A 27,175-nucleotide genomic window follows, 5' to 3' on the forward strand; every position below is an offset into this window, starting at 1 on the left:
ATTGACTAGTTCGGCTCTGTGCTTGGCAGTTTTTCCCCACTCTAAGATCATATTGTATTAGGACCACTAAAACCGAGCAAGAAGGAATCAACTAGGAAAACAGATGGCCTGTTGTTCGTGAAATACTGTATCTTTAAGGACATTGATTATTTTTCATGAAGCTCATTGTCACCAAGTATGGAACACTAAATTGGTGTTGCTTTTTGTTTCAGCATCAAAGCGGGACGACTCCTCTCCTACATTCCATATCAGCTGTACACCAAGCAGTCCAGTGTGCAGAAAGGTCTCAGCTTTAATCCTGTATGCAGACCTGAGGATCCTCTGCCAGGTCCAAGCAATATAGCCAAACAGCTCAACAACAGGGTGTAAGTTTGTCTAGTTGGGGATTACTGCAAAGCTGGGTTTTGTTTTTTTTTTTTTAGGATGGAGTTTTGCTCTTGTTGCCGAGGCTGGAGTGCAATGGTATGATCTCGTCTCATTGCAACCTCTGCCTCCCAGGTTCAAGTGATTCTCCTGCCTCAGCCTCCCGAGTAGCTAGGCTTACAGGCGTGTGCCACCACGCCTGGCTAATTTTTGTATTTTTAGTAGAGATGGGGTTTCACCATCTTGGCCAGGCTGGTCTCGAACTCCTGACCTTGTGATCTACCTTCCTTGGCCTCCCAAAGTGCTGAGGTTACAGGCATGAGCCACCACGCCTGGCCACAAAGCTGGTTTTTAGCAGTGAGCATGGCCCCTGCTCTGTTACAGACAGACAGAAGCAGATACGAACCCTGGCCATTCACTTATAATAAACATGTTGAAATATGTGTGTATGAGTGTCTTATCTAAAAATGAATTATTTTTATGATGATAATTTCATAAATGTAAGTAAGTTTTTACAGTCATACTAGTTTCTCATCTTAAACTAGTGGATCTTAATTGTTAATAAGTTTTTTCATGGATTTTCATGAAAGTAATTATTTCTTCACAAGTAATTTGCTGTATTGCTTTCTCAAAAACTGAACTAACTGCACCAGCTATGTTTTTGTTGTGTTCCATGCGTAGAAAGATAATGAAAATGTTAACATTTCTGGGTTATTTTTGAAAAATTCAAAATTCATAACATTCTAAATACGTAAATATGTAAATGGAAGTTTAGTTGGTGACCCTTGGTTATAGAATTCAGAGTGAATCTAGACTTTATTCCATGTGGCTGCTTTTTTTTTTTTAATATTGATTTAAGCTTTTAATTGCAACCCTGGATAAACTGGTTTCACAGTTAATTGGTGGGTTGCCTTACCTTGTGTATCAGGTGGTTCATTATGGTTAGCCTTCTCTTTATTTATTAAATTGCTTGCTTTGGGAGTTGGATATATTTTTTTTCAAAAAGACCAAGAGTCTGATTAATCTGAGAGGATCCAGTATCACTGCCTTCTGTAATTTTTGTTGTCATTTGTTAATTTAACTTGTACTCACAAGCATATTCAAATATTTTTCATGTTACCTATAGCTTTTAATTTTTTTAATGTGCTATCAAGGTATATAGCAAATAATACCAGAAAACCTTTTCACAGAATACATAGCTTTAGCTTTCTTTTCTTACCCACATTAATAAAAGTAGAAAATAGATATGTTTTTTTCAAAATCTTCTTTGTGAGACTTTTAGGAAGAAATTACCTATTAGATTTTACTTCTTAATACATTTACGCCATTGCCTAAGAAATTATCTGTACCCATGATATTTCCAGTACGGCTACTTTGCAAATGTCCATTTGTCTAGGCTGAGAAACTATAATACAGGAAGAATGTATGTTAACAACGTATTTTCCTGCCAATATATGGCTTTCTATTGCGTGTGTTGCTATAATGCATGTAAAGGGTCTGAATGTTTTTGACACAAAACTAGATGTAAGACTTTCTGACGTACATCACTTTTGTTGTTTTCTGGGTTTTTTTGGGGGGGGGTATATTCAGTACATTTTGTACATTTCTTTGAAATTCTCATCTGTGACTTCTTGCTCCCTTGCATTCTGTTTATCTCAAGAGGCTGACTTTCTCTGCATGTGACAAATTAGGTTTTCTTTTTTTCTTCTTTTAATCATACCTACTTTGTCTTTTTCCCCTTCACTGGCATGATCCTCTGTGAGCATGGCATCTACTCAGAGTTGCCCATCACATTCCATGTGATGTTTAGCCAGAGCCTGAGCTAACCCAGAAATGGGTGATCATCCAGCTTGTGGGACTTTTCTGTGTAGTCAGGCTCTCATTACTAATAAACCAAGTTGGTATTAGGATGAGGGGCTTTAGGTGGAACCCAGTAATACTGTGATAATTTCACCTGTGGCTTACTACTCTGTAGGGTAACCCTTCATCTGGAGCCTGCGCTGTAATTCTATTAATGCTATGGACATTTGGACATTTCTAAGTAGAATGAATTACTGCTTTGTAATTCAGGTTTTTGTTTTTGTTACTTAGATGATTCTTGTGAATGCATTTCTAAACAAACATCTAGAGGAGCCAGGATGTGACTTATAAACATTTGTCATAGGTTCTGCATTTATAAAGCTGTCATCAGGAAACTTGGTCCAGATTGCCTTGTACCACCCTGGCATCTAAATATGCATTTCTTAGAAATGAAGTGCAATTTCCCTTGTCAGTAAGGCAAGCATCCTTATTTTTCTAGGTGTAAATTTTACTGAATTACCCCCACACATTGACATGGCTTTACTTTTTGTCTATTTGTGCAACAATTAGCCCATTAATAGGTTAATCAATATAGTCAGTTTTTTTCCTACTGAAACCAACTGGTTTCGTATTGGATTTAATATGTCGAATAGTACCTTTCATAAAAACTAAAACTAGGAATAAGAATTCAAGTAAGGTTTTTAAATCCATTTCTATGAAAGTTATTTTTAGTATATTAATTCAGCAGATATTTATTGACCATGTAGTAAATGCCAAGCACTGTGCTTCAGAACTGGATATTTAGAGCTTATAGATTCCAATTAATTTTTTATGGGAAAAATAACTGAGAAGTTTTTTGGGTTTTTCTTCAGCCATGAGAAATATTCTGTTTTATTTCTTCTTTGGGACTATCTGACGTGAAAATAAAAAACAAACTGAAAACACCTAAAGGGCTGTTAATATTGTAGAATTTTTCTAGTTATCTTGATACTTTTGCAAAGAATGATCTTTTGTCAAATCAGAATAGAAAGTTTGTGGTTTAATTTTCAGTGTTTTTTTTCCATTGTCAATATTCAATATAAGAATTTTCTGTTTTTAAAGGGGGAAATACCAAACAAAGTGTGTACCACTAAGAAAATGTTGAAATGAAAAAATTGTTTTAACCTAAAAGTCAGACATTATTAACTTATCACTTCTCGGCCTTTTGGCTAAGATCAAGTGCAGACATTATTAACTTAAAAATTTTTTCCTGCTTTAGAAATCACATTATTAAGAAGATTGAAACAGAAAATGAAGTCAAAGTCAATGGCATGAACAGCTGGAATGAAGAAGATGAAAATAATGATTTTAGTTTTGTGGATCTGGAGCAGACCTCTCCAGTAAGGAAACAGAATGGAATTCCGCATCCCAGAGGCAGCACTGCCATTTTTAATGGACACACTCCTAGCTCTAATGGTGCCTTAAAGACACAGGATTGCTTGGTGCCCATGGTCAATAGTGTTGCCAGCAGGCTTTCTCCAGCCTCTTCCCAGGAGGAGGATAAGGCTGAGAAGAGCAGCACTGATTTCAGAGACTGCACTTTGCAGCAGTTGCAGCAAAGCACCAGAAGCACAGATGCTTTGCGGAATCCACACAGAACTAATTCTTTCTCATTATCACCTTTGCACAGTAACACTAAAATCAATGGTGCTCACCACTCCACTGTTCAGGGGCCTTCAAGCACAAAAAGCACTTCTGCAGTATCTACTTTTAGCAAGGCAGCACCTTCAGTGCCATCCAAACCTTCAGACTGCAATTTTATTTCAAACTTCTATTCTCATTCAAGACTGCATCACATATCAATGTGGAAGTGTGAATTGACTGAATTTGTCAATACCCTACAAAGACAAAGTAATGGTATCTTTCCAGGAAGGGAAAAGTTAAAAAAAATGAAAACAGGCAGGTCTGCACTTGTTGTAACTGACACAGGTAGATACTTACTAAAATTGTTTTCTTAAGAAACAGTCATGCTTGATCATTTGCTCTTATGCTGTTATTGGTATTTCTGGTCAATATGAAGTTCTCATAATATAAAAGTCTCTAAGAATGTCAAGTCATGTAAGTGACAGTAAGCATAACATTATAGAAAGCTAATTTATTAAAATACTTTTAAAACAATTAGATATAATTGTGGCTGACTGAAAATTTTCAGAGAATTTAAACAGTAAGATGGTTGGGATTCTGAGCATTCATTCCTCACGTAGACCTTATCAGTTGGTGAAGTTTTGAACTGTGTTAATATAACATCTATCCAGTGCTTAAACTCCTGTAAGAATGAAATTGGTTTGATAAGAGTAATTGTTAATTTCTAGAAGCTTGCATCATAATGATTTTTAAATTAATTTTGACATAGAGCTGTTATAATTAACAGTGGTAAACTTTCAGTGAGATTATTTCACATCTGAGTACATTGGTTCATTGTATTTTGTTTTTTAATACTTTTCTTGTCATCAAAAACAAATGCACACACAATAGCAGACATTATAAATTAGTATCTGGTTTGAAATTTTAGTTCCTTTTACAGATTATAGGATTTTTTTATGGGGAGAGACCTCAGAGATTAATACTGTCCTTTAATTTATAGCTGTGGAAACTGAGGTATAGAGAGAAGCTCATGGTTCTGTCCTAGAAAGTGATAGAGACTCTATGCGGGGTGTTTTCTGTTATGTTTTACTGAGTTTGATGTATTCCTATGTGCTTTTAGTTAAAAAATGCTTTTTGGTATTTATGAAATATTTCAGAATAATATAGATACTAGATTATCCTTACATCATGTCTTGGCCTTGTTACCTGAAGGTTATTTAATTCTGAATGCTTCAAAGAACTATGATTAATTAGTTCTATGAATGGGAATACAATGAGAAATTTTGTTATTGTATGAAAGCATTTGGTAGATACTGGCTTATGCATTCTGTACTACTTGAATGTTTAAAAGCGTTATTTTGAGTTGTTTGCATTATGTTTATATGATACTTTGAAAAATACTTTTATACAGCAGAATTGTGATTAAGATTATTTTATGAATCATTTCTTGAGATAATATAGAGGGTAGTAAGGAAGTATCTGGCTTTGGAGTTAGATAGTTTAGCATGAATCTAAATCCTTACTCTGCCACTCTTATGCTGCAGGACTATGGGCAAGTTAGTTCACCTCTCTGAGTCTTAGTTTTCTTTGTGAAGAGAAGTGATAGTCCACGATGTTTGCCTCATGGGGTTGTGAGCTTAAGAATACATGAGCAGGCTGGGCACAGTGGCTCATGCCTGTAATTCCCACACTTTGGGAGGCCGAGGCAGGAGGATTGCTTGAGCCCAGGAGTTCAAGACCAACCTGGGCAACACAGTGAGACCGTGTCTCTACCAAAAAGAAAAAAAAAAATTAGCTGGGCATGGTGGCACGTACCTGCCGTCTCAGCTACTTGGGAGGCTGAGGCGGGAGGATTGTTTGAGCCCTAGAGGTTGAGGTTGCATATCGCACCACTGCACTCCAGACTGGGCAGCAGAGTGAGACCCTATCTCAAAAAAAAAGTCGGGGGAGAGCTAGGTACATGCTATCACAGTCACAGTTTGGTAAATGGAGTGGTCCAAAACTGTTAGGAGATATCTGTTTTTGGAAGCCTATTATAAAGACTGACCCTCAGTACTAATATTTTTAAGCCTGAGAAAAACTCCTTTATGAGATCAGAACTTTTTATAAGCCCAGGGTTCTTTTTCCAGGACTTGTGTATCTTAGAGGACCAGACGAAAAGGCTAAGGATGAGACTGATAATAGAGGAAAGCTCTGCTTGTGCCTGGATTAGGGTTAAAATGACCCTGATGAATCTCTGTGTAGCTCAGGATGATTAGAAGCTTTTGTCCTTAGGTGAGGACACTCACCTTTATCTCCTTAAATGTGGTATATGTCATTCACCTCTGATCTTTAATAGTATTTAATGGCATAAGGATAAAAATGTACAGATTTACATTTTATAGACTGTTTTTCAAGTACTTAGAACAGCAACATGGTAGTTTAAAGGCTCTGAAATCAGACTGCTTGAGACAGAATCACAGCTCAACCACTTAATAATAGGCTATGCGACTTAAACTTTTAATCTACAAAATGGAGATGATACGATTACCTACCTCATAGTTGTGAGAATTTAAATAAATACATACATATAAACCTCTTAACAGCAGTGCCTGACACCTACCAAGCACTGGATAATAGTAGTCACTTTTATTGTTATTTTATCCAGGCGTGTTTGTAGATTGCATGGAATAGTGATCATCAAAAAAAGTTTTACTTAGCTTCATAATTGTATGCCAACACCTTTGTATTTTTATAAAATAATCAGCACAATGAAATAATTTTAAGATGCACTTTTTGACAAACTAATTAGAGACTTAATTAAATTTGGCTTCTCTTGAGGTGATAGAAATAATCTGTACTCAATTCTGGTTTTTTAAAAAGACTCCATTCTGGGTATAAGCATGTTTTAAATATAATTTCTAAAATTAACTAGACCTGATGTTTTAAATAGTAAAAATTAGCTTGGGGTTTGAATGCTGTCTTTTTCCTTCTAGGAGATATGTCAGTATTGAATTCTCCCAGACATCAGAGCTGTATAATGCATGTTGATATGGATTGCTTCTTTGTATCAGTGGGTATACGAAATAGACCAGATCTCAAAGGTCTGTATTCTTGCTTATGTTTTAAGAAAATTGATATATTGTTATAAATATATATTCAAAGAGATTACAAAATCTTTTTTAAAAAAATTCTGATTTTCCTTGGGAAAATAGTTCTTCCAAATTTTCTATATTCGATTATCAAGGAAGGTATAGGGAAATTAGAGTTTTTCTTTCTCCCTATAGAGATCTTCAGGGAAGAATATTCATCTTCAGCGGAAGGATATGTCATCGAAGACTAACGTAGGCAGGATCTGTATTGGGCATTTTCTAAATTTTTATCTGTATTCCTTGTTAATGAATGGAAATTTTATGGTGGCTCTTGTCTTTGAGACTTGGGTCAGTATGCTTTCTGTTGAGCAAATAACTTGATTAACTGTCCTGATGCCCATGAACATCCCAACTTTTTGATTGTAGGATAGTTTTGCATTATTGAATATTGCTAAAATATGTTAAGTCATCTTGACAGTGTTTGTCTTAGTGAAATTGCAGATATTTGTGAAGTAGTCAGTACTTTAAAAAGCATACATTCTGGGTTTTTCAGTGTTTACCTCTGTCTGAAAGAGATAACTTAGTGTTTTCTTCTGAGAATCAATTCTTCCCTTAAATAAGAAATCACTATGGCACAGAAGCTGCTGTGTTAAAACCAGGACTTTATTTTTTGTCATGGTTAGTAGTTCCTCAGCTCTGAAAGGATTTTTTAGAATGTTAAATAGTTGATTTTCATAGAGTAACTTTTTAATGCATTGTTGATTTTATTTTATTTCTTGGTCCTCAAAATAATGCATTAAGTAAATATATATTTATCCATGCTATTGCTTTACAAATTTATAGTAATCTTGTAACTTAACACGCATACAAAAGGAAATGATACAGGAAAGTAAGTTTATACTAAAGCAAAAATTGAGGGGCTGTATGCTCGTGTTTGATAATGTGGTAGGTCAGATTGTGATTCCTATGCATATGTATTTAGTTTCTGTTGCTGTAAAATTGAGAGATAAGTACAGATGTTAACTCTAGAAATACGAAAAAACATATATTTAGTTTTTCTTTCCCCACCACTTAAGTCTGAACCTAGACTCTTGAGTTGCCTGTTTTCTACAATACGAAATCAAACAAAAACCATGGAAGGCTGAGTTGACTGCTGCTTTCAGGTTGAATAAATGTATCAAAATGGTCACAAATTGGCTTTTCTAGAGGTGCTAAGAAACTTAAATGACATTTACATGGTGATTGATAATCGTTAAACTATTAGCTTCTTTAAGGATTAATGTCTAAGTAAAGCTAAAGGAAAAGCATGTTTGAAAAATCGTTTGAAAAATTTTTGCTTACATGTTGTTAACATTCCTGTACCATATACAGAAATAATTCAATATTTTCCTCACAGGAAAACCAGTGGCTGTTACAAGTAACAGAGGCACAGGAAGGGCACCTTTACGTCCTGGCGCTAATCCCCAGCTGGAGTGGCAGTATTACCAGAATAAAATCCTGAAAGGCAAAGCAGGTACAAATGAGCTCTCTTTGAAGTCTTAGTGCTCCTGTGGACAGCTTCTGGATTTTGCTATTGGCATGGTTGTTATAGAAATGAGAGCAGAGTTGTAGCAATTAGCTTTTTCATTCAGGGGTTTTAAGGATATCACTGTTAGGTTTTGTTGAATTGGAGGGTGATATTTTCCTGAAGTAGAGAGTGAAGAATGTTTTACGAGATATGATTGATTTGCTTTGTATAAATTTAGACTGGGGATAAAAATCATGGGCAGAATTTAAAGAAGCCTCTGTCTATTGTGAGAGTTAATTACTGGTCATTTGTCATTTGGTTATTGTATCACAGTAAGAATGTTAAAGTTTGTGTTGCTCAAGATTTGTATGAGGAAGTAGAATAACAAATAGTAGAACTTTTAATTTATTGGAATTAAAAGTAAACACCAGTAATCATTCTCCATATGCTTTAGTGAACCTATTTGTTATGAGAAATAACCTTGTTGCCTCTCTTGACTTTGTAATTTTGGATATTAATAAGCAAAATCGTAAGTTGTACTAGTCATAATACTTATTCAGATTTTCATGTGTCTGTTACTTTTTTCCCCTGAGTAAATTCACTGAGAAATGTTTTCTTAGAAATTAATTTTGTTTTGATAACTGATTAGTTTTCTCATGGTTGTTTTGCAAAGCCAAAGAGAATTTTTTAAATTAGTTTCTCAGAAATATATTACCCAGAAAATAGTCAGAAGTTAGATATACAGTGAAATGGAAAGCATGCAGTTTAGTTTTATTGCAATTATTTCAGTGCCCTTGTCAGTTATAAAACGTTGGGCTTGTCACAATGACTCCAATGAAATTAAGGCAAAAGGAAAGCCAGTGAACATCTCTGAGGACCTTTTTTGGGATTATAGTCTTTTTGTTGGTTTTGATCATCTGTTTATGTGGTCTTAAGTATGAAATAACATAATTGCAGATACATATTTATGCTTTGTGTGCACATTTATTTCCAAGTTTTATAAAGATTTTCTTGGTCTTTAAATCTTTTCAGAGATTTTTGAGATTCTAGAATTTTGTGTGTCATGAGTAGGTGTGGAGTAGCTGTTACTGAACTTGTTGAGATTTAGTTGTATTATGGTATAGGTAGTTTCTTAAGTATTGGTAGTATGGTTTTTATGGTAGGTTGGTTTTTCTTTTTGTGTTTTCTATGTGCTATTAAACAGATGAAATCTTAAGTTCTAGAAAATAAGAAATAAATAGCTTAAGGAAGTACACAGTACTTGTCATATATTAGGCATTTATGAAATACTAAAGAATGTTGAAAGAAGAAAAACCACCATGTATATACTTGCAGTAGCGTCTTCAGTGCTCAGTCTCTCTGGTGGGTAGTCTTGTTACACACGTCCTTTTATCGGCAGCCTACATTTAAAATTTTGACCTTGACAAGCTCACATTCCTTAGGAGTAGCAGAGAGCTAGTCCTCTTTTGTCTTTTCTTCTGTTACAAACAATCTTACTATAAATGGTTTATTAACACAATACTGTCATTGGTTACTTAATTGTCTTCATCAGTTTAGTCACCTAATTTTTATAACATTTTAATGACCTATAATCACATCCCCTTCACATCTAAATGTGGGTGGTAAACCAGAAGGTAAATATTAGGAGAAATATTTAAATTTCACTTGCCATTGAAAACTGTCAAAAGGAGATTGTCCCATCACTAGAAAAAGATGATATGACAGTTTGTATTTTATACTCTTACTTTAACTTCATGTCATTTACTTTTATATCCTAAGCCTTTTCATGCATTAGGAGCTCACCAGAATATTTGCTACATATAAAATGAATAGATTATCCTTTATTATAAAATTTGATTACAACTAAGCTTGTGCTCAGAACTTTTTTCAGTGCTTTTGTTCCTCTTTGCTTGTTATTCCCTGATCTTTCTTTCTCTGGGTCATTATCAGACATGGCACCAAATATAAAAATATTGAGGATCGGTTTAGGAATTAGAATCTTTGGCTTCTGTGCACTAGCTTTGAAAAAAAAAAAGATCAGTTCTAATGTTTGGCTTATATGTCTAGACAAAGTATTAGGACAAATAGCATCCTTAGTCCTTTTTGAAACTTTAGTTTCTTAGTTATCATATCCAAAAACTCTTTAGCCCAGTGCAACCAGGGTATCTCATCCATCCATGACTTCTTTTGGAGGCTGCTTCCTGAGCAGTACTCAGTAGTCACACTTCTCATTGATGATCTCATTGTTTGGAACAATTTATGCTCCAAATTTCATGGTTGGGGCCTTTTACCCCTTCCCGGATTTCCAGGATACAGATGTTTTCTATCCCATCGAAAGCTTCAGTTTTCATTCTAAAGAACAACAGTTTTAAAAACCGTATTAGTCATAGATTTATTCTCAGCGATTTCTTTTTCACAGACTTGGGTCCTGGCCTCTGATTTCTCCAACCGTTCCTCCACATTCTCCATGTGCCCGTCTAGTTTGTCAAGTTTTGATGAGCAGTTCTCTACTTTGCCCTCCAGTGAGGACAGTGTGTCCCTGCATTTCCCTGAATCTCACATGAAGCAACTCACTCCGCTCGTGGAGGGACCCACGCACTCTGCTGCACTGTGGAACAGGTCAGCCAGCCCAATGGAGAGGAACACGATGGTGCTGCCTCTCAGGCCAGGGCATTGGGGGCGCATGGACCACAGAGACTGTTCTCTCCTCAAGAATAAGTTTTCTGTTATTTTCAAGACAGTATCTTAGATAACTAGCCCTTCAGATACCAAAGTCAGGTAATTCTCCAACTTGTAAGGCATAACTCATGGTTACACCTTGGAAAGACAGTTGGTTGTGGCTGTTCAAGATTCAGCACTCCTTTTTTGGGGGTCTAGTAGCACCCTCTGTTGAAGTGTGATACTGACAGTCCTGAAATTCTTACAGTTTTTCAGCTTAGATGAAGGGACTATTAAAATTTATATTTAGGCTTTTAAAACCCTCCAGAAACACTGGGTAATCTGCTTGGGATTCTGTCTTTAATTTGTAATAGTATAGCTACCATACGTTATTCATATGTCAGAAACTATAGCTCACATTACACACTCTGCTGTTTTGAAGCAAGTAGGATTTGACCCCACTGAGATGCCAATCAGTTTGATTAGCATTTATGCTGTGTATGTGTGGTTGCTGAAATCCAGAAATGCTTGTATGGGTTGCATAGTTAGATGAAAGATGCTGATGATTACTGGTCAAACCAGGAAGAGTTGTTTAAGCCCATGAAGCCAGAGACTTTGCCAGTTTTCCTGGTGGTGCATTAACGTGGCTGACTTTTCACAGAACAGTAAGTCTGAAATAAACAGAAGAGAAATGCTGGGTTTGTTAGTCATATATTGTTACAGTGTACTCAAAATAGATTTGTCTGGAATAGCTGAAGTGATATATTTTGGCTTTGTTTTACTAATGGTATTTTTGTTTATAATAGTAGAGATGTGGCTGAGATTGTGGTTTTAGAATGTGATTTTTTTTTTTTTTTACAGCATACTCTTCCTGGAACCTAATAGTAGTATCCCAAGAGACCTATGATGAAGTTGTGTTTTAATTTATTTCTCAATTACTAGTGAAGCTAAAGGTGGCAAAGGAAGTAAAGTGGCATGCAGCCAGTAGGCTCTCCAGAATGTGTGCTTTTGTTTTCTTGTGTAAAGTTGTAAATTTGGTTTGGATATTAAGAGATGTTGGTAAGCCACACTAGGCTCCAGTTGTGTTCTCTAAAGCATCGATACTCTGATCACACTTGAATGTTTTTAATTGAACATGCATTATTAAACCAAAATACAATTACCTGTAGCGGGAGATAATGTGACGTGTGTTCAAAAGAAACAGCTTGAATTTAGGATGAAACCTCTTCATGGTTTGTGACCTACTAAATTATTGTTTGATCAGATAGATGGTAGGAATTTCATGTTTGTTGTACACGTTAATTAGCTTTAAGTTTTACAGATAGTTCTTTTAGGAAACAGCAAAGAATATTCAGAGAAATTTATATTTTTCATTAACTTTTCCCCACTACCTAGAGCTGTACAGTCCTTGTAAGGTTATAGGAGGGAGTTCATCTCCCTGATCACTTCTCATCCATGTCCACCTCCAGGGACTGTGTGTTACAGGATATTTTTATCTTCTGGTGTATTTGAAAAAAAAAAAACCTCCCAGGACACTTTGAATTTATTATAAGTTTTTATCTGCTGATGAAGAATATAATGGAAGCGAACCATTTTAGAGTTATAGAGTTTTCTTTATTAGATAAGGAGATAATACCAATAGACATAACTGTATTTGGAATTTACTAAACATTTTTATATGAAAGTAGTGGAAAACAAATTTCTTGAAAAAGTTAGGGAAAATCAGTTTATGACATATAACCATTAATTTTTTTTATTTTTAAAGCAGATATACCAGATTCATCATTGTGGGAGAATCCAGATTCTGCACAAGCAAATGGAATTGATTCTGTTTTGTCAAGGGCTGAAATTGCATCTTGTAGTTATGAGGCCAGGTATGTGGAAGTTGTGTGTTACAATTCTTAATGAATAATTTGGTTAATTATTTTTATATAATTTTTTGAACTATAATCTTTTGAAGTGGATTCAGACCTGCCAGTCGGGCCAGTGATTTAAACGTTACAGACGTGTTATGGGGTTTTAGCCTTAATCATTTCATTTATGCCCCCCACAATCCCCCACCAGTGCTAGATAACTTTAAACAAACAGCTTACTAGTTCCCTGATGAGAACCAATAGGTCATGTAGTGGGAACCAAAAGAAGTTGGGGATCATCATTTTTATTGTCTTTTGAAGCATGAGATAAAAGAATTATATTTTTTTTTTAATGGAAGAGGACTTTAATATTTATTTACTCTAATCTTTTGTTTTTATTGCTAAGAAAAATATCTTGTAATCCATACTTCCTGATACTCAGTTTTTTTAATGTTAAAACCCAATTGCCTATTCAATTATAAGTAAATAATTGAATTATTGGCATTCTTAATATCTCTTCACTTAAAAGTGGTAAGAGTGTTGTCAACTTGTTAGCACCAACTTTTTGTATAGGTCTTTATCTTATAGTGATCTGAAACCATAATTACAATTGGCTGATTCAGTATAGGAAGAAACACACACATGTATATATATATATTCCTCATAATTTAAAAAATAGTTTTGAAATAATTGGAATAGTTGTAAAAGTAGAGGGAGTAATAATTAAAAAGGGAAGTCTTCATTTTTTTTTTCCTGTTAAACGAACACAGACATTTTTACCTGTATAACACAGCAAGCCCTTACACATTGCCGAGAAGTGTTAAAGTATTCAGTAATTTCAAAATGAAACAGTGTCTTAGATCAGTTACATCTTTTTTTTTTTTTTTTTTTTTTTTTTTTGAGATGGAGTCTCGCTCTGTTGCCCAGGCTGGAGTGCAGTGGCACCATCTCAGCTTACTGCAAGCTCCACCTCCCAGGTTCACGCCATTGTCCTGCCTCAGCCTCCTGAGTAGCTGGGACTACAGATGCTCGCCACCACGCCCAGCTAATTTTTTTGTATTTTTTTAGTAGAGACGGGGTTTCACCATGTTAGCCAGGATGGCTAACTGACCTCGTGATCCACCTGCCTCAGACTCCCAAAGTGCTGGGATTACAGGCGTGAGCCACTGCGCCTGGCCTAGTTACATCTTTTTAGTCTTGATTCAGAGTTGTGGCTATTCAGGCATCTAATCTGAAGAAAAAATATTTGAGCTCAGCATCGTCTAATCATAATAGTTTTTTAAAAATTTGCTAATTAAAGTATATTTAAGTTAAAAAGCATTAAGTTCAAACGTGCATGCTTGTATTTTAAACTGTTTTCCATTCATGACATGCCAAACTTTTCCTCCCGGGCTAACTTTGCCTTTCTCATTAACAGAATTATGTTTTAATGGTTTTCATTGTCACTTGATGCTGTGGCCAAGGAATTGAAACTTACTTTAAATGATAATTAAGTCAAATACAAATACGTTTTGAATTGTTATACTGCTTTTTATTAGCACAGGCACTCTAGAGCTGAGTTTATGTTGTGCTCAGTAGGCTAGTCTCTTTTTCTCTACTAAGTTAATGAATGGTGGCCTCGACTTCAGATGTCTAGACAGTTATGTGCAGTATCTGGAGGGTGTGATGAAGCCCAGAAATATTCCCAGTCCTTGAATTTTGCTAGTTGGTAAAATGCAAGCTCCGTTTACCCTTGCTAGGCTGCCTCTGCACGGTCTCCCTTTATACCTTCATACCCAGTCCCCACCAAGATGAATGCTGGCTGGGGAGCAGGGCTGCCTCCAGGTGAAAGTGTCACCAGCTCTGGTGGCTTTGGACTCCAGGAGCCACAATTGTGTCTAGGCACTAGGTTTCTGTTGGGTGTTTGGATGGTGCATTTATATTTACCCACGGTAAATATAAATTTACCTTTATAAATCTGGTCAAGCTTCATGCCTTGCAAAATAATTGGGGTGACAATATATGAGGACAGAATACTATATAGTGAGACATTCAAGTGCCACTTAAGTGCAGATGTTTAAGAAGATGCATAAAGTGATGAAAATGAATTTAACTTGAAGAAAAAAAATACAGCCATAAGATTTTTGTCCCTTAATTGTGATTTTCTGTTTTCTAGAAGGCTATTCCTAGTGAAAGTTTCTAGAAAATGGTTTCTGGATACTTGTTTTGTGGCCATCCAACGGGTTTTATTTTCCTTATCTGAGGAAAATTTTTTTAACATTTTGCATAAGAGAAATGTTTCTGAGTTTGGAGTGGGGACGAGACTGTGGGGATGATCTGCTCAGTTTTATGCGCTGGTGAGTTTTCACTATACATAGCTTAATAATGGGGCCAGCAAAGGATAGAATGTGAATATGAAATGGTAGAAATACAAAGTAGAATATGTATATGTGGGTCACAGTTTGCACTGCTGCTAGTAGTTGGCCTATACTTAGAGAGCAAACTTTGTATGGAATCAGTGAGAAGGTAGATTGTACATGAATAGGTAATGATACACAGATATCTTAGAATCACAGATTTTTAAAGTCAAATAATTTCTAAACCCCATTTTCATGTGCTTTTGTAAGGACCCACTACCTTTCTTACTTTATGGATGTATTTTAGTATGTAGAATGGACAGTGACAGTGGTTTGATGGCAATTTTTTTTCCCACAGAGATGAAGTCTTGCTCTGTTGCCCAGGCTGGAGTACAGTGGTACTATCTCGGCTCACTGCAACCCCTGACTTCCAGGTTGGAGCAGTTCTCCTGCCTCAGCCTCCCGAGCAGCTGGGATTACAGGCTCCCGCCACTACGCCTGGCTAATTTTTGTATTTTTAGTAGAAATGGGGTTTCACCATGTTGGCCAGGCTGGTCTTGAACTCTTGACCTCGTGAGCCGCTCGCCTTGGCCTCCGAAAGTGCTGGGATTACACCACACCCGGCCAGCAATTTTTTAATATTGTTGAATCCAACACCAAATACAACTGTCTGAACAAAGCATATTGCCAGACAGAATATGTCCTCTGTGCTTTAATTGTAGGAATAAGCTGTTTTAGCAGCATACACTTAACGAAGTTTTGGTAATTTGTCCTGTATGGGATTTTAGTTGTAATAGATGAGTCATGGTAATGAAGAGACACTTTGGACTTTTTTGTGATTGTCTTTACTCATTTATTTTCCGTGGAACAAAGCTCATTTCCCAGCCATCAACTCAAGGTATTTGGCTTCCCTTAGTATGGCAAACCTAAGGCAAACCAAAGGAAAAAGGTTTTCCTTTTTTGTTTGTAACTTCCTTATAGTGTCTAATGGCTCTTAAAGAGTTTTCTCTGGGTACATTTTACATGAGTACCTAAGTAGATGTACCACATTTTACTAAGTAATGTGCCTCGGAAAATTTTTGCGTAAATTAATGTTTTGAAAATGAAAATATTGTAAATATAAGAACATGATATTTACAGGGATTATAAACACATTTTTTTTTTTTTTGAGATAGAATTTCGCTCTTGTTGCCCAGGCTGAGGTGCAATGGTACGATCTTGGCTCACTGCAACCTCCACCTCCCAGGTTCAAGTGATTCTCCTGCCTCAGCCTCCCGAGTAGCTGGGATTACAGGAGTGCACCACCATGCCTGGCTAATTTTTTTGTATTTTTAGTAGAGACAGCATTTCACCATATTGGCCAGGCTGGTCTCAAACTCCTGACCTCAGGTGATCCATCCACCTTGGCCTCCCAAAGTGCTGGGATTACAGATGTGCGCCACCATGCCTGCACTATAAACATATTTGGGGTTTTTTTGTTTGTTTGTTTAAGATGGAGTTTCACTCTTGTTGCCCAGGCTGGAGTGCAATGGCAGGATCTCGGCTCACTGCAACCTCCACCCTCCAGGTTCAAGTAATTCTCCTGCCTCAGCCTCCTGAGTAGCTGGGATTACAGGCATGCGCCACCACTCCTGGCTAATTTTTAATTTTTAGTAGAGATGGGGTTTTTCCATGTTGGTCAGGGTGGTCTCGAACTCCGCACCTCAGGTGATCTGCCTGCCTCGGCTTCCCAAAGTGCTGGGATTACAGGCGTGAGCCACCGTGCCCGGCCTCATAAACACATTTTTTAAAAAATGAGTTATCTTTAATTTGTAAACTCAGCTTTTACATGCTGAATCTATGTATCTGGCGTAATTATTACCTGTAGTTTACCCTTTTCAACACTAGACCTTTTTTCTGCTTTAATTGTTTCTGATAACGTTTCTAAACTATTTTATGTTTCTACCTATATGTCTAAACTGTTAGGTATCTACTTTCTTCGTTAGTGGACAAAGCCTGTTGACCATAGGTCATCCTTTTCTGGGTGAGTGCAGGGTCGTCCCCATGGAGATCATGGAGTTTGCTTTATTTGCCATCCTATACCCAGCACCTCTCTAAGTCCTTGACACATTAAGAATTGTTTTCTTTGCAACTCTGTCATTTTCCTTCCTCTTAGGTATTTCTTATCTGCTAGGGATTTAGCACTGAGACTATTTATAATGTTACTATTTTTATAAACATAAAAAATGCATGTGATTTTGTATCTACTGCTGAATAACTTGGAGGACTCTTTGTTCTTGGCTCTCATGGTCTGGATGTTGGGAGGGTGCCAGAGGCCTATGAATAATTGGTGACTGTTTGTATATATGTTTCTTAAAACAGGGCACGTCTCCATGCTGTGTAGTAAATATTTATTGAACAGATATATAGAATAATCATTATCCTATTATATAATATGTAATTTAGTGAAACATTGCTTTATTATTTTGCTTGTTTTTACTATAATTTTTTTTCTTGATTCTTTACAGAGTGATAAAATAGAATTTTACTAATTATGTATAATTCCATAATTATAGTTTTGTGGTGAATGCTCCAAATATCAAAGGTAATGTGGGGCATTGAGACACCCAGATTTAAAATTTACCATTTTCAATTAGGTCCCTCAAAGTTCTGGAACCCTGGCTCCTGCCCAGAGTGATGTCCTACCATGTACAATGCTGTTGGCATCTCAGCCACTGTGGAGCCACTTCAGGAGCATGGAATTGGTCATTTGGGAATTGGGTGGTAATAGGATGAGTACATTTTGTCTGTTTGTCACATAGCGCTGTTTTGTGTAGTTCTTTCGTTTATATTCTTTGTCTTTGGGGGATGAACCCTGGCCAAACTGTGCCATGTATTAGGGGAAGAAAACCTCTTTTTGACAGCATATTCCTGCTCTGTGGTGGTTGTGATATCACCAGCATATGGCATGCTGGCATCTCTGCAAAGGGGCCAGAGGTATGAGTTTTAGGAGAAAGCTTCAGATACAGACAAGAGCCAAACCTGGTATTTTAATGACATAGTTGGCACATCTACATGTGTCATTTACACTATTCAGACAGTTGTGACTTTTGGGGGAAAACAAGGCTGTAAATTTTAATGCCTATCTTTAATCCCTAATGAGAATAGAGTTAAGCGGAAATTATAAATTAGTGGCATGGGGAGATATCAACGTATTTGATAAATATTTGAGTTTAAAACTTCCTAGAATAATCTCCATTGTGTTTTGTTCTCTCTCTAGGCAACTTGGCATTAAGAACGGAATGTTTTTTGGGCATGCTAAACAACTATGTCCTAATCTTCAAGCTGTTCCATACGATTTTCATGCATATAAGGAAGTCGCACGAACATTGTATGAAACATTGGCAAGGTACAGTGTATCAAACTGTCATTTTGTGTCTGTGTTTTCCTTCTTTTAGCTAATAGTAAAGATAGTTCAAGTTTTCTTTAGGATTGTCAGGATCACTTTTGTTAGAATTTTATCTCCCAGGAACCGCTGCACAGCATCCCAGTTTGAGACCTTTCTGGGTCTCAGTTTCTTTCTTTGGGCAATTTCCAGGTAGCTCAATCTCAGAGGATAGTTTTGTATTGCCAAAATTGTTCACGTGCTTCCTTGGTTGATGTAAGATCTGATTATTCGCTTATATTACTTCTAGTCTGTGGTTCTGGTTTTCTTCTTATGGAGCCAGATAGATGAAGGATGGAATTTTTTAACCTGGTTATTCTCTTTTATTTCATTTTAATTATACTTTTGTTCAAAATTGGAACTGATGGGTTGATAACACGTGGAGACAGTTTAAAACCTTTATCTTCTTAAAATCATTGGATATGCCAAAAGTTAGTTTTCATAAAAGTGGGTCTTTAGTAATAGTTTCAAAATGGTTGATGAGTTGGCTTGAGAAAATGTGATTAATTTTAAAAATATTTAAAATTGTAGATGTATTTAAAAGTGTAGATATATTTCATATTAACTCAGAACTCAAATTTGTTAAAAGTATCACCAGTCTATGTATGCTGTAAACCAGGGGTCAGCATAGTTTTCTGAAGGGAGCCAGATAAAGTTTCTGTCACTCAACAGAAGTTCTCAATTCTGCGTTGTGAATAGAAAGCAGCCACGGGGAATGTATATGAATGGGCTTCGTGTAGTTCCAGTAAAAATGCATTCACTGGATGTTAGGCCAAGGTTTGTCAACTCCTGGGCAGTATTAATGTTCTTTTCTCTGTCTTCACCTCTGCCTCTTCCTTTTTATGCATTAATTTGAACACCAGTATCTGCTAAGTACAGGTGACTGCTAGATGCTGCTAGTCTCAGAAAGGAATATCTAATCCTTGCCGTTGTGGGAGCTTGCTTTAGTAGGAGAGAGAGAAAATGTGAAGGAACTGATTGTTTCCTGGCATCAGTATGTAGGAGTGAGTGCTGAATGATAAGCCACTTATTATAGCTATCCTATTAACACAAAGAGAACACACTAATTAACTTTCCAGTTATAAGTTGGGTAACTAAATAAATAAATCCCAAATACAGGAATGTTGGTATTGTCAAGTGGAACGTGCTTTAAATCCTCTTTGAAAGGAGAAGTCAGTGGTAGCATCCAAACGAGGGCTAGATAGGGATGGGTGACTGAGGTCAGTACTGTGGTGCTCCTGTGTCCTGGGTATTGAAGCCCTAGAGCAAACATCAGCCTGTGCCTGGGGTTAGGAAGATGTGAGAGAGAGCTGTGACCTATACTCCTACACAGTCGCATGCACACAGTCCTGGTAGAAGGCTGGAGACAGTTTCAGTGGCATGTTTCTGTTTTTAGGGGAAAAATATCCACAGTAGTGTTCTTCTACCACCCTTGGGAAATCCTGTCTCAGCTTCATATTCTCCCTGCCTCAGGGCAACTTTCACTCTGAAGCAAAATACCTCATACCAGGTATACCCTTCTGTTCTTAAAAATGTCACACTTTAAGCCTAAACAAAACATACTTATTTCTTTAATAGATTATTTCTTTAATAGAGATAGTAATCTGATTGTAACCTACCTATAGTAAGGTGTAGGTGAGAGATGAGGACCACCTCCTAGTGTACATTACCAAGTGGATTATGAAAGACATAGTTTTGATCCTGAGGCCTCTTAGGTTTCCTCCCATTTCTGGTCCAGTTCTATTTTGTGATTTCTTAGTCCTTGTATTACCATGGGGGCCACATAGCAACTCTTGTCTTCCTTTTTCTTTTCTCTAATTAAAACAAATCCTTTTTGTGGATAGATCCTATGAGATGATTTTTTAAAAAGTATTTCCACATGCAGAGAGTGTAGATGCTATTCTCAGACAAGCAGTTGGGATGACTGGCCACTTTTTCCTTCTGTATTCTAGGCCTGCTACAGTGAGTGGAATTTAACTATGATATTTTTGTTTTAGGAGAGCAGCAATTACTGATCTGTCTAATTTTTCTGTTCCTTAAAGGATTCTCGTAAACCATTAGATTAAATGTTTTGACAGTTCAGATTCACCCACCGGTTTTCAACTCTTCAAAGGTTTATAGAAGTATTGTCAGTATAGAGAAACTGAAATAATAATTTATGCTGTATTTTTGTTTTTTTGTGTTTAAATTTTTTTTGTTGGTTATTTTACTCCTCAAACATTTTCCTATCCAGGATACTGTATTTTGGTAGTTAATAAGGAGAAAGAGAACACACTAATTAACTTTGCAGTTAAAAGTTGGGTGACTAAAATAGTACTTCAGCCAATTCATTTAAAATGCCTTTTGAGGAAACAGAACAAAGAGAGGATAAGAAGACTATTTTGCAACATTGGGTCTACCAGATGGTGGCTGTGGCTGTGATTCGTTGCCTTTGCTCTGTGTTGATAGCTACACTCATAACATTGAAGCTGTCAGTTGTGATGAAGCGCTGGTAGACATTACCGAAATCCTTGCAGAGACCAAACTTACTCCTGATGAATTTGCAAATGCTGTTCGTATGGAAATCAAAGACCAGACGAAATGTGCTGCCTCTGTTGGAATTGGTTAGTATCTAGCTTATCTTGTACTCAAAAGAGTTGCTTTGAGATTCTTGAATATCAGTTAATTTTATGGAGTTTTTGTTTTTATTAGCTTCCTCTCACTTGTAAAACAGTTTTTAGCATTGCTTGCAATTGTGTGATACATGAGATAAGTGTTGGAAATATAAGTAAACGGTTGATAATCTTCGCAATAAATAAGTTAGAATATTTCTTACTTGTTCTTAAAAAATTGGAAAGGTTTAATTCAACATTTGTAAACAGTTTTTTTTTTTCCCCAAAAGTGAACGGAAACCGTATTTAAAGCTAGGTGGTGGTATGGGTTTAGAGTTACGTGTTAAGTCTGAGTCTTGTTTACTCTCTGCATTTCAGCCTCCTGGCACATGGAGCTATTCCTGTCTTCACTCAGTTCTAGAAGTCACCCTGACTCCAAATGCTCTCAGTAACTGTCCAGTCTCTCCTCCATCTCCATCCATGCTGTCTTTACACCTTGTACTTTGTTTCCACAGCTGTTCCCAGCACTTACCCTGCTTTTGTTGATTCTCCCAGCAGTGTCCTCTGGAACTCTGTCTTTTATACTTAAGCTTCCCTGAGTCACCGCTTCCTTTCTTAACCCACTCATTACCTTCTGGCAAGATATGCCTTTTCTTGCCATTCTGTTACTAGAGCCAGTTTGTCCCTGCCATACTCAGTATACCACAGGCTTGGAAGGTAAAGTTAACTGTCTTAGCTTGCCATTGTCACTTTCAACCATTATTCCTCCATCTTCATCCAAAAACCCTTCTTCCTCCAAAGTTCCCTGTCTCCTTTGTACCCATGAAATTTACTGATGACTGAGTGGTGATGCAGAGAGGCTAATGCCATTGAAAGAAGAATTTGTTACTTCCATTTCCCGAGAGGAGGGGGCACACCGTGCTACACAGGACTACTGGGGAAGCACCAGGGTGGTTAGGAGACAGAAGCTGAAGGAGTGGCGGATGGAAAGCCTAGGCTCCAGAGCCTTTGTTAGGGTTTTTTTCAGAAAGGCAAGGCAGGGCTGAGGAAACACTTTACGAGTGGCTAGTTTGAGTAATTCTGGTGGGTTCTGAGCTATAGGGGTGGTCCCTAGTTGCCTGGTAGCTGGCCCTGGGACAGTTTAGGGCAGGAGGTGGTTAGGTTGCATATGACAAGTGTGCTTCCAAGTAAGAGGTTTACTGTCTTTAGGAATTAGCCAGCCCTGGGAGGGCAGTCTCTCCCCAGCCAGCAGGATTTTTAAGATTTCAAAACACTACAAGATTCAGAAAATAAAAAGTATGATTAATACATTCCCAGCATTCCTACAGCTACTGGCTAGCCTACCTTTTACCCCCTGATGTTGGCCCACAGACGTTGGTAACATTTCAGTTAGGAATTCTATATTCCATTGTCAGGCATAGTTTTATTTTTTTGTTTTTAATTGTCCTTAATTTTCATTTATAAGTGATCATATGAATCCATTCTTTTAAGTTCAAGCATATGTAATGCCAAAGTCCCACTTTATATTTCCACTCCTCAGTTCCTTTCCCCTCCCCTGAACTCACTACTTTTATCATTTTGGTGTGACTTCCCAGAACTTTCCCTCTTCATGAATCTCTGTATTTACTTTAGGAAAGTATATAGTTTTTACATAAGTCTTCTGTAAAACCAAGATACGTCCTCAATATAAGTCTTCCCTTTGTCTGGAGATTTTAGTATTCACAGAGAAGTGCACCTAGCAGCTGAGCTCTGCAGATCCCTGCCCCTTCTCAGGGCTTGGTGCCCTTTTCCTCCGCTGCTTCTGTGGCCCATGCGGCCCCTGCCCACACTTACACCGTGAACCTCACTGCCTGTCTCTGCGTTTTGAAGACTCTTCTGCCCTCAGTTCCCGCTGCTTCTTTGGGCTTTCTGGTTTCCCCAGTCCAGTAGCACTCTTTTTATTGTCATTTCCCTACCTCTTCTGTCTCCTGTAGTTGGGAACATGAACTACTCTTTGATCATGGCCTTCAATTCCTACAAACACCCACTCTGAAGATCAGGACTGCTGGTTGGGCGCAGTGGCTCATGCCTGTAGTCCCAGCACTTTGGGAGGCTGAGGCAGGTGGATCATGAGGTCAGGAGATCGAGACCATCCTGGCTAACACGGTGAAACCCGTCTCTAAAAATACAAAAAAATTAGCTGGGTGTGGTGGCGGGCGCCTGTAGTCCCAGCTACTCAGGAGGCTGAGGCAGGAGAATGGCTGGAGCCTGGGAGGTGGAGCTTGCAGTGAGCCAAGACTGCGCCACTGCACTCCACCTGGGTGACAGAGTGAGCTTCCGTCTCAAAAAAAGAAAAAAAAAAAAAAGATCAGGACTGCTTTCTCTATTCCTGCTTCTGGGTAGATGCTGAAATGGCACTTGTGTTAGAGCAAAGAGAAACCTCCGTCCAGGTACTCTGTTGGTTATAATCTAAATACTTAGCAAAATTCTGCACCTTATTTGAAATAATCAAAATTTATTTTCATTGTTTTTAGAAACTTGATAACCTGTATGAAGAGATCTTTGTTGGGAAATGTAAAAAATAATTGTGACTATTTCTTGGATGACGTTTTTTTTTTTTTAATAGGTTCTAATATTCTCCTGGCTAGAATGGCAACTAGAAGAGCAAAACCAGATGGGCAGTACCACCTAAAACCAGAAGAAGTAGATGATTTTATCAGAGGTCAGCTAGTTACTAATCTACCAGGTAAATACAAATATTTTAATAATACTTTTATTACAGGCATTATAAGTACTTTTCGTATCTATAATATAGAACTGTGAGACCCCTTTTTGCCTAGACATGAATATTATAAAAATTTTTCAGTCTTATTGAGTGCCATGAAAAACAAAATTTGGAATTCTGCATCTCTATTAGTTTTCTAGGGGTGCTGTAACAAAATGCCACAGACTGGGGTGCATAAACAACAGAAGTGCGTTGTCTCACAGTTCTGGAGGCTGGAACTTAAAGATCAAGGTGTCAGCAGGGTTGGCTCCTTCTGAAGCCTCTGCTTGGCTTGTAGATGACCCTCCTCTCCCTTTGTCTTCACATGGCCTCCCCGTATGCATGTCTCCGCCCTGATCTTTTCTTGTGAGGATACCGGTCGTGTTGGATTAGGCTCATCCATATGACCTTGTTTTATCTTAATTACCCCTTTAAAGATTCTGTGTCCAAATACCGTCACACTGTGGCTGGGCGTGGTGACTCACACCTGTAATCCCAGCACTGTGGGAGGCCGAGGCAGATGGATCATTTGAGGCCAGGAGTTCAAGACCAGCCTGGCCAACATGGTGAAACCCTGTCTCTACTAAAACTATAAAAAAAATTAGCCGGGGGTAGGTGGCATATGCCTGTAGTCCCCGCTACTCGGGAGGCTGAGGCACAAGAATCGCTTGAGCCCGAGAGGCAGAGGTTGCAGCGAGCCAAGATCACACCACTGCACTCCAGCATGGGTGACAGAGTGAGACTGAGTTGAAAAAAAAAAACAAAACAAAAACAAACACAGTCACATGGTGAAGTACTGGGGTCAGGACTTCAGCATATAAATTTGGGGAAGACACAGTTTAGTCCAAAACACCATCTTTAAATTGAACCCTTTTTGTAGTTTTGTGTTTTGTTTTGTTTTGTTTTTTAATAGAAATAGGGACATTTTAGCTACTTGACCTAGTAATCCTACCATTCACCTTCATTTGCTTCTTGGCTGGAAAGACTTTATTTCTTTTCTTTTCTTTTCTTTTCTTTTCTTTTCTTTTTTTTTTTTTTTTGAGATGGAGTCTCGCTCTCTCGCCCAGGCTAGAGTGCAATGGTGCAATCTCGGCTCACTGCAAGCTCTGCCTTCTGGGTTCACGCCATTCTCCTGCCTCAGCCTCCCAAGTAGCTGGGACTACAGGCACCCACCACCACACCCGGCTAATTTCTTGTATTTTTAGTAGAGACGGGGTTTCACCTCGGTCTCGATCTCCTGACCTCGTGATCCGCCCGCCTTGGCCTCCCAAAGTGCTGGGATTACAGGCGTGAGCCACCGTGCACAGTGAAAGACTTTATTTCTTGAAGGGCAAGTGTGAAGTTACGTGTCCTGGCCAAGCTGAGGCACAGCCTTGAATTTCCTAAGGGATATTTGAAAGACAGGGCAGCAGAGTTGGCCTTCTCTTCTTCAGAGCCAGGTTCTGTATCGCTCACAGTGGTTCATGTGGTTTTCATAAAATCCCCAGATCCTTAACCTGTTATAGAACATTTCAGGTCTATAAAATATCTACCTTCTCCATTGTTACTCCTGTCCTGAAGTGTGTTCCACAGATTATAAGCTGTTCCTTTAAAAAGGGGTTTCATATAAGAGAGGGAACCTTCTGTGGTGGAGGGGTTTGTACAGTGAAAGTCCTGGGAATTAGTTTAGAAAAGAAACCTATTTATCTTTGTTAAAGACTAGTAATTTCTCAAAGATATTTGGTGATAAATACACAGTACCTATTTATATCTTGTGGAACATGCTTTGGAGGAACTTGGTTCTCTAACCAATAACCAGGAGAAATTCAGTGGTAACTTGCCCCATGTCCAACCTCTTTAGTCCCTTGTACCCGTAAATGTTTAGTGACCACATACGTGCTGCACACAGTAATAAACAATTGAAATAGCTACATAAGAAGGAACAACACAATAATAAGTTTTTGCTTTAGGAGACTCCACAGAATAATAATTGTATATTACACTAATAAATACGTTTCTTAATATGATCTGGTTACCTAATGAAAGAAAGGATTGACCCCAACGACTGTTACAGTTTGAAGAACCATTTCTACTTTTTCTTTGGATCTTTGCAGGGCTTTTTACCCATGCATGCACTCTTCAATGAAGGGCCCTCTGCACCTCATTCAGCCTTTGCTAGGTTTGTGCATCCAGCATACGGATTCCATCTCTATCCCATTTTCAGAGAACCAGGTTCATGATCACGTAGGAGTTCATAAAATCTGCACTAATACAGTAGCTACGTAGCCAAGTGAAGCTAGTATGATTTGAGTTAAATTAAAGTTAAATAAAACTGCCAATTCAGCTCCTCACTTGCCCTGGCCACATTTCAAGTGCTCAGTGGTCACATGGAGCAAGGTTCTCCTGTATTGGATAGCAGATGAGAACATTTCCATCACTGCAGAAAGTTCAATTGAACAGCACTCCTGTAGATGGTGAAAACTTTATTCTTTGAAGTTTACTCCTCTGTGTCTGTATTGGATAGCCAAGTTCTGGATGCCAAGGAGGGGACATTATTGGCCACTTTTAACCTAGGGTAATAGTTCCCCTTCAAGGACAGATGCCAAGTCTTTGTCCCAGTTGCTTGACCAGGAGCCTCCTTGACTGTCTCTTCTCTTCGTTGAGATTTGGTTCTAAAGGAGCATATTTTCCTTCACCTTTTCCTTAATAGGTGGCTGCACTCTTTGGGCCCGGAGCCCCTCTTACTTTGTCCATAGAGTTGCCATCTTTCCCTTACAAACACCTACTTAATTGACATATTTAGTTAAAACTAGCAGCCCTCTTCAAGGTTTTGGTCCTGGCTCCAAGTTTAATTTTCCCAACCCCACTCAATAGGAGTTGGAGGTATACCACACTCCCTGCCTCCCTCCCTGACCTCTGGTTCAGGCCATTTCATTCCATCAGATGAGCCTGCATGGGGAAGAGCTGTGCTTCTTTCATAGAGGGATGTCCACTTAGATTAGATTGATTATGGTTAACTTGGTGATGTTTAATATAGCCTTTCCTTTGCACCTGTAGTGCATAATAATTTTGTTCTAGTATACTCAAGATACTCTAAAATTTTAAACTATGGGTTTCTCCCCATGCCCATCCACCCCAACACATGCACACACTAACACAACCCAGGATGATGATTGTCTCTTGTTAATCTTGCAAGTCCCTGAGAACAGATTGGTTCCCCAGAACTG

At 37.9% G+C, this 27,175-nt stretch overlaps 1 protein-coding gene across 8 annotated transcripts in view; it reads left to right on the forward strand.

The window, feature by feature from the left end:
* The window catches only part of REV1 (REV1 DNA directed polymerase), a 90,029-nt gene that overhangs the window by 49,705 nt on the left and 13,149 nt on the right, over positions 1-27,175 (forward strand). For 2 of the 8 annotated variants that reach the window (XR_004033386.1, XM_012512495.2), the window contains exons 5-12: positions 213-365; positions 3,422-4,131; positions 6,762-6,869; positions 8,254-8,370; positions 12,788-12,896; positions 18,471-18,599; positions 21,084-21,238; positions 23,832-23,951. Coding sequence is in view for 7 of the 8 variants with exons in the window: in XM_012512495.2 (XP_012367949.1) it covers positions 213-365; positions 3,422-4,131; positions 6,762-6,869; positions 8,254-8,370; positions 12,788-12,896; positions 18,471-18,599; positions 21,084-21,238; positions 23,832-23,951 (1,601 nt within the window). In the remaining variant the exon portion in view is untranslated. Of the gene's footprint in view, positions 1-212; positions 366-3,421; positions 4,132-6,761; positions 6,870-8,253; positions 8,371-10,783; positions 10,984-12,787; positions 12,897-17,847; positions 17,975-18,470; positions 18,600-21,083; positions 21,239-23,831; positions 23,952-27,175 lie in introns of those variants that run through there. The other 6 variants (XM_030828064.1, XM_030828063.1, XM_030828061.1 and 3 more) reach the window with 6 other exon arrangements.

This window comes from Nomascus leucogenys, chromosome 14 (genome assembly GCF_006542625.1).
Source record: "Nomascus leucogenys isolate Asia chromosome 14, Asia_NLE_v1, whole genome shotgun sequence".
Taxonomy (NCBI): Eukaryota; Metazoa; Chordata; class Mammalia; order Primates; family Hylobatidae; genus Nomascus; species Nomascus leucogenys.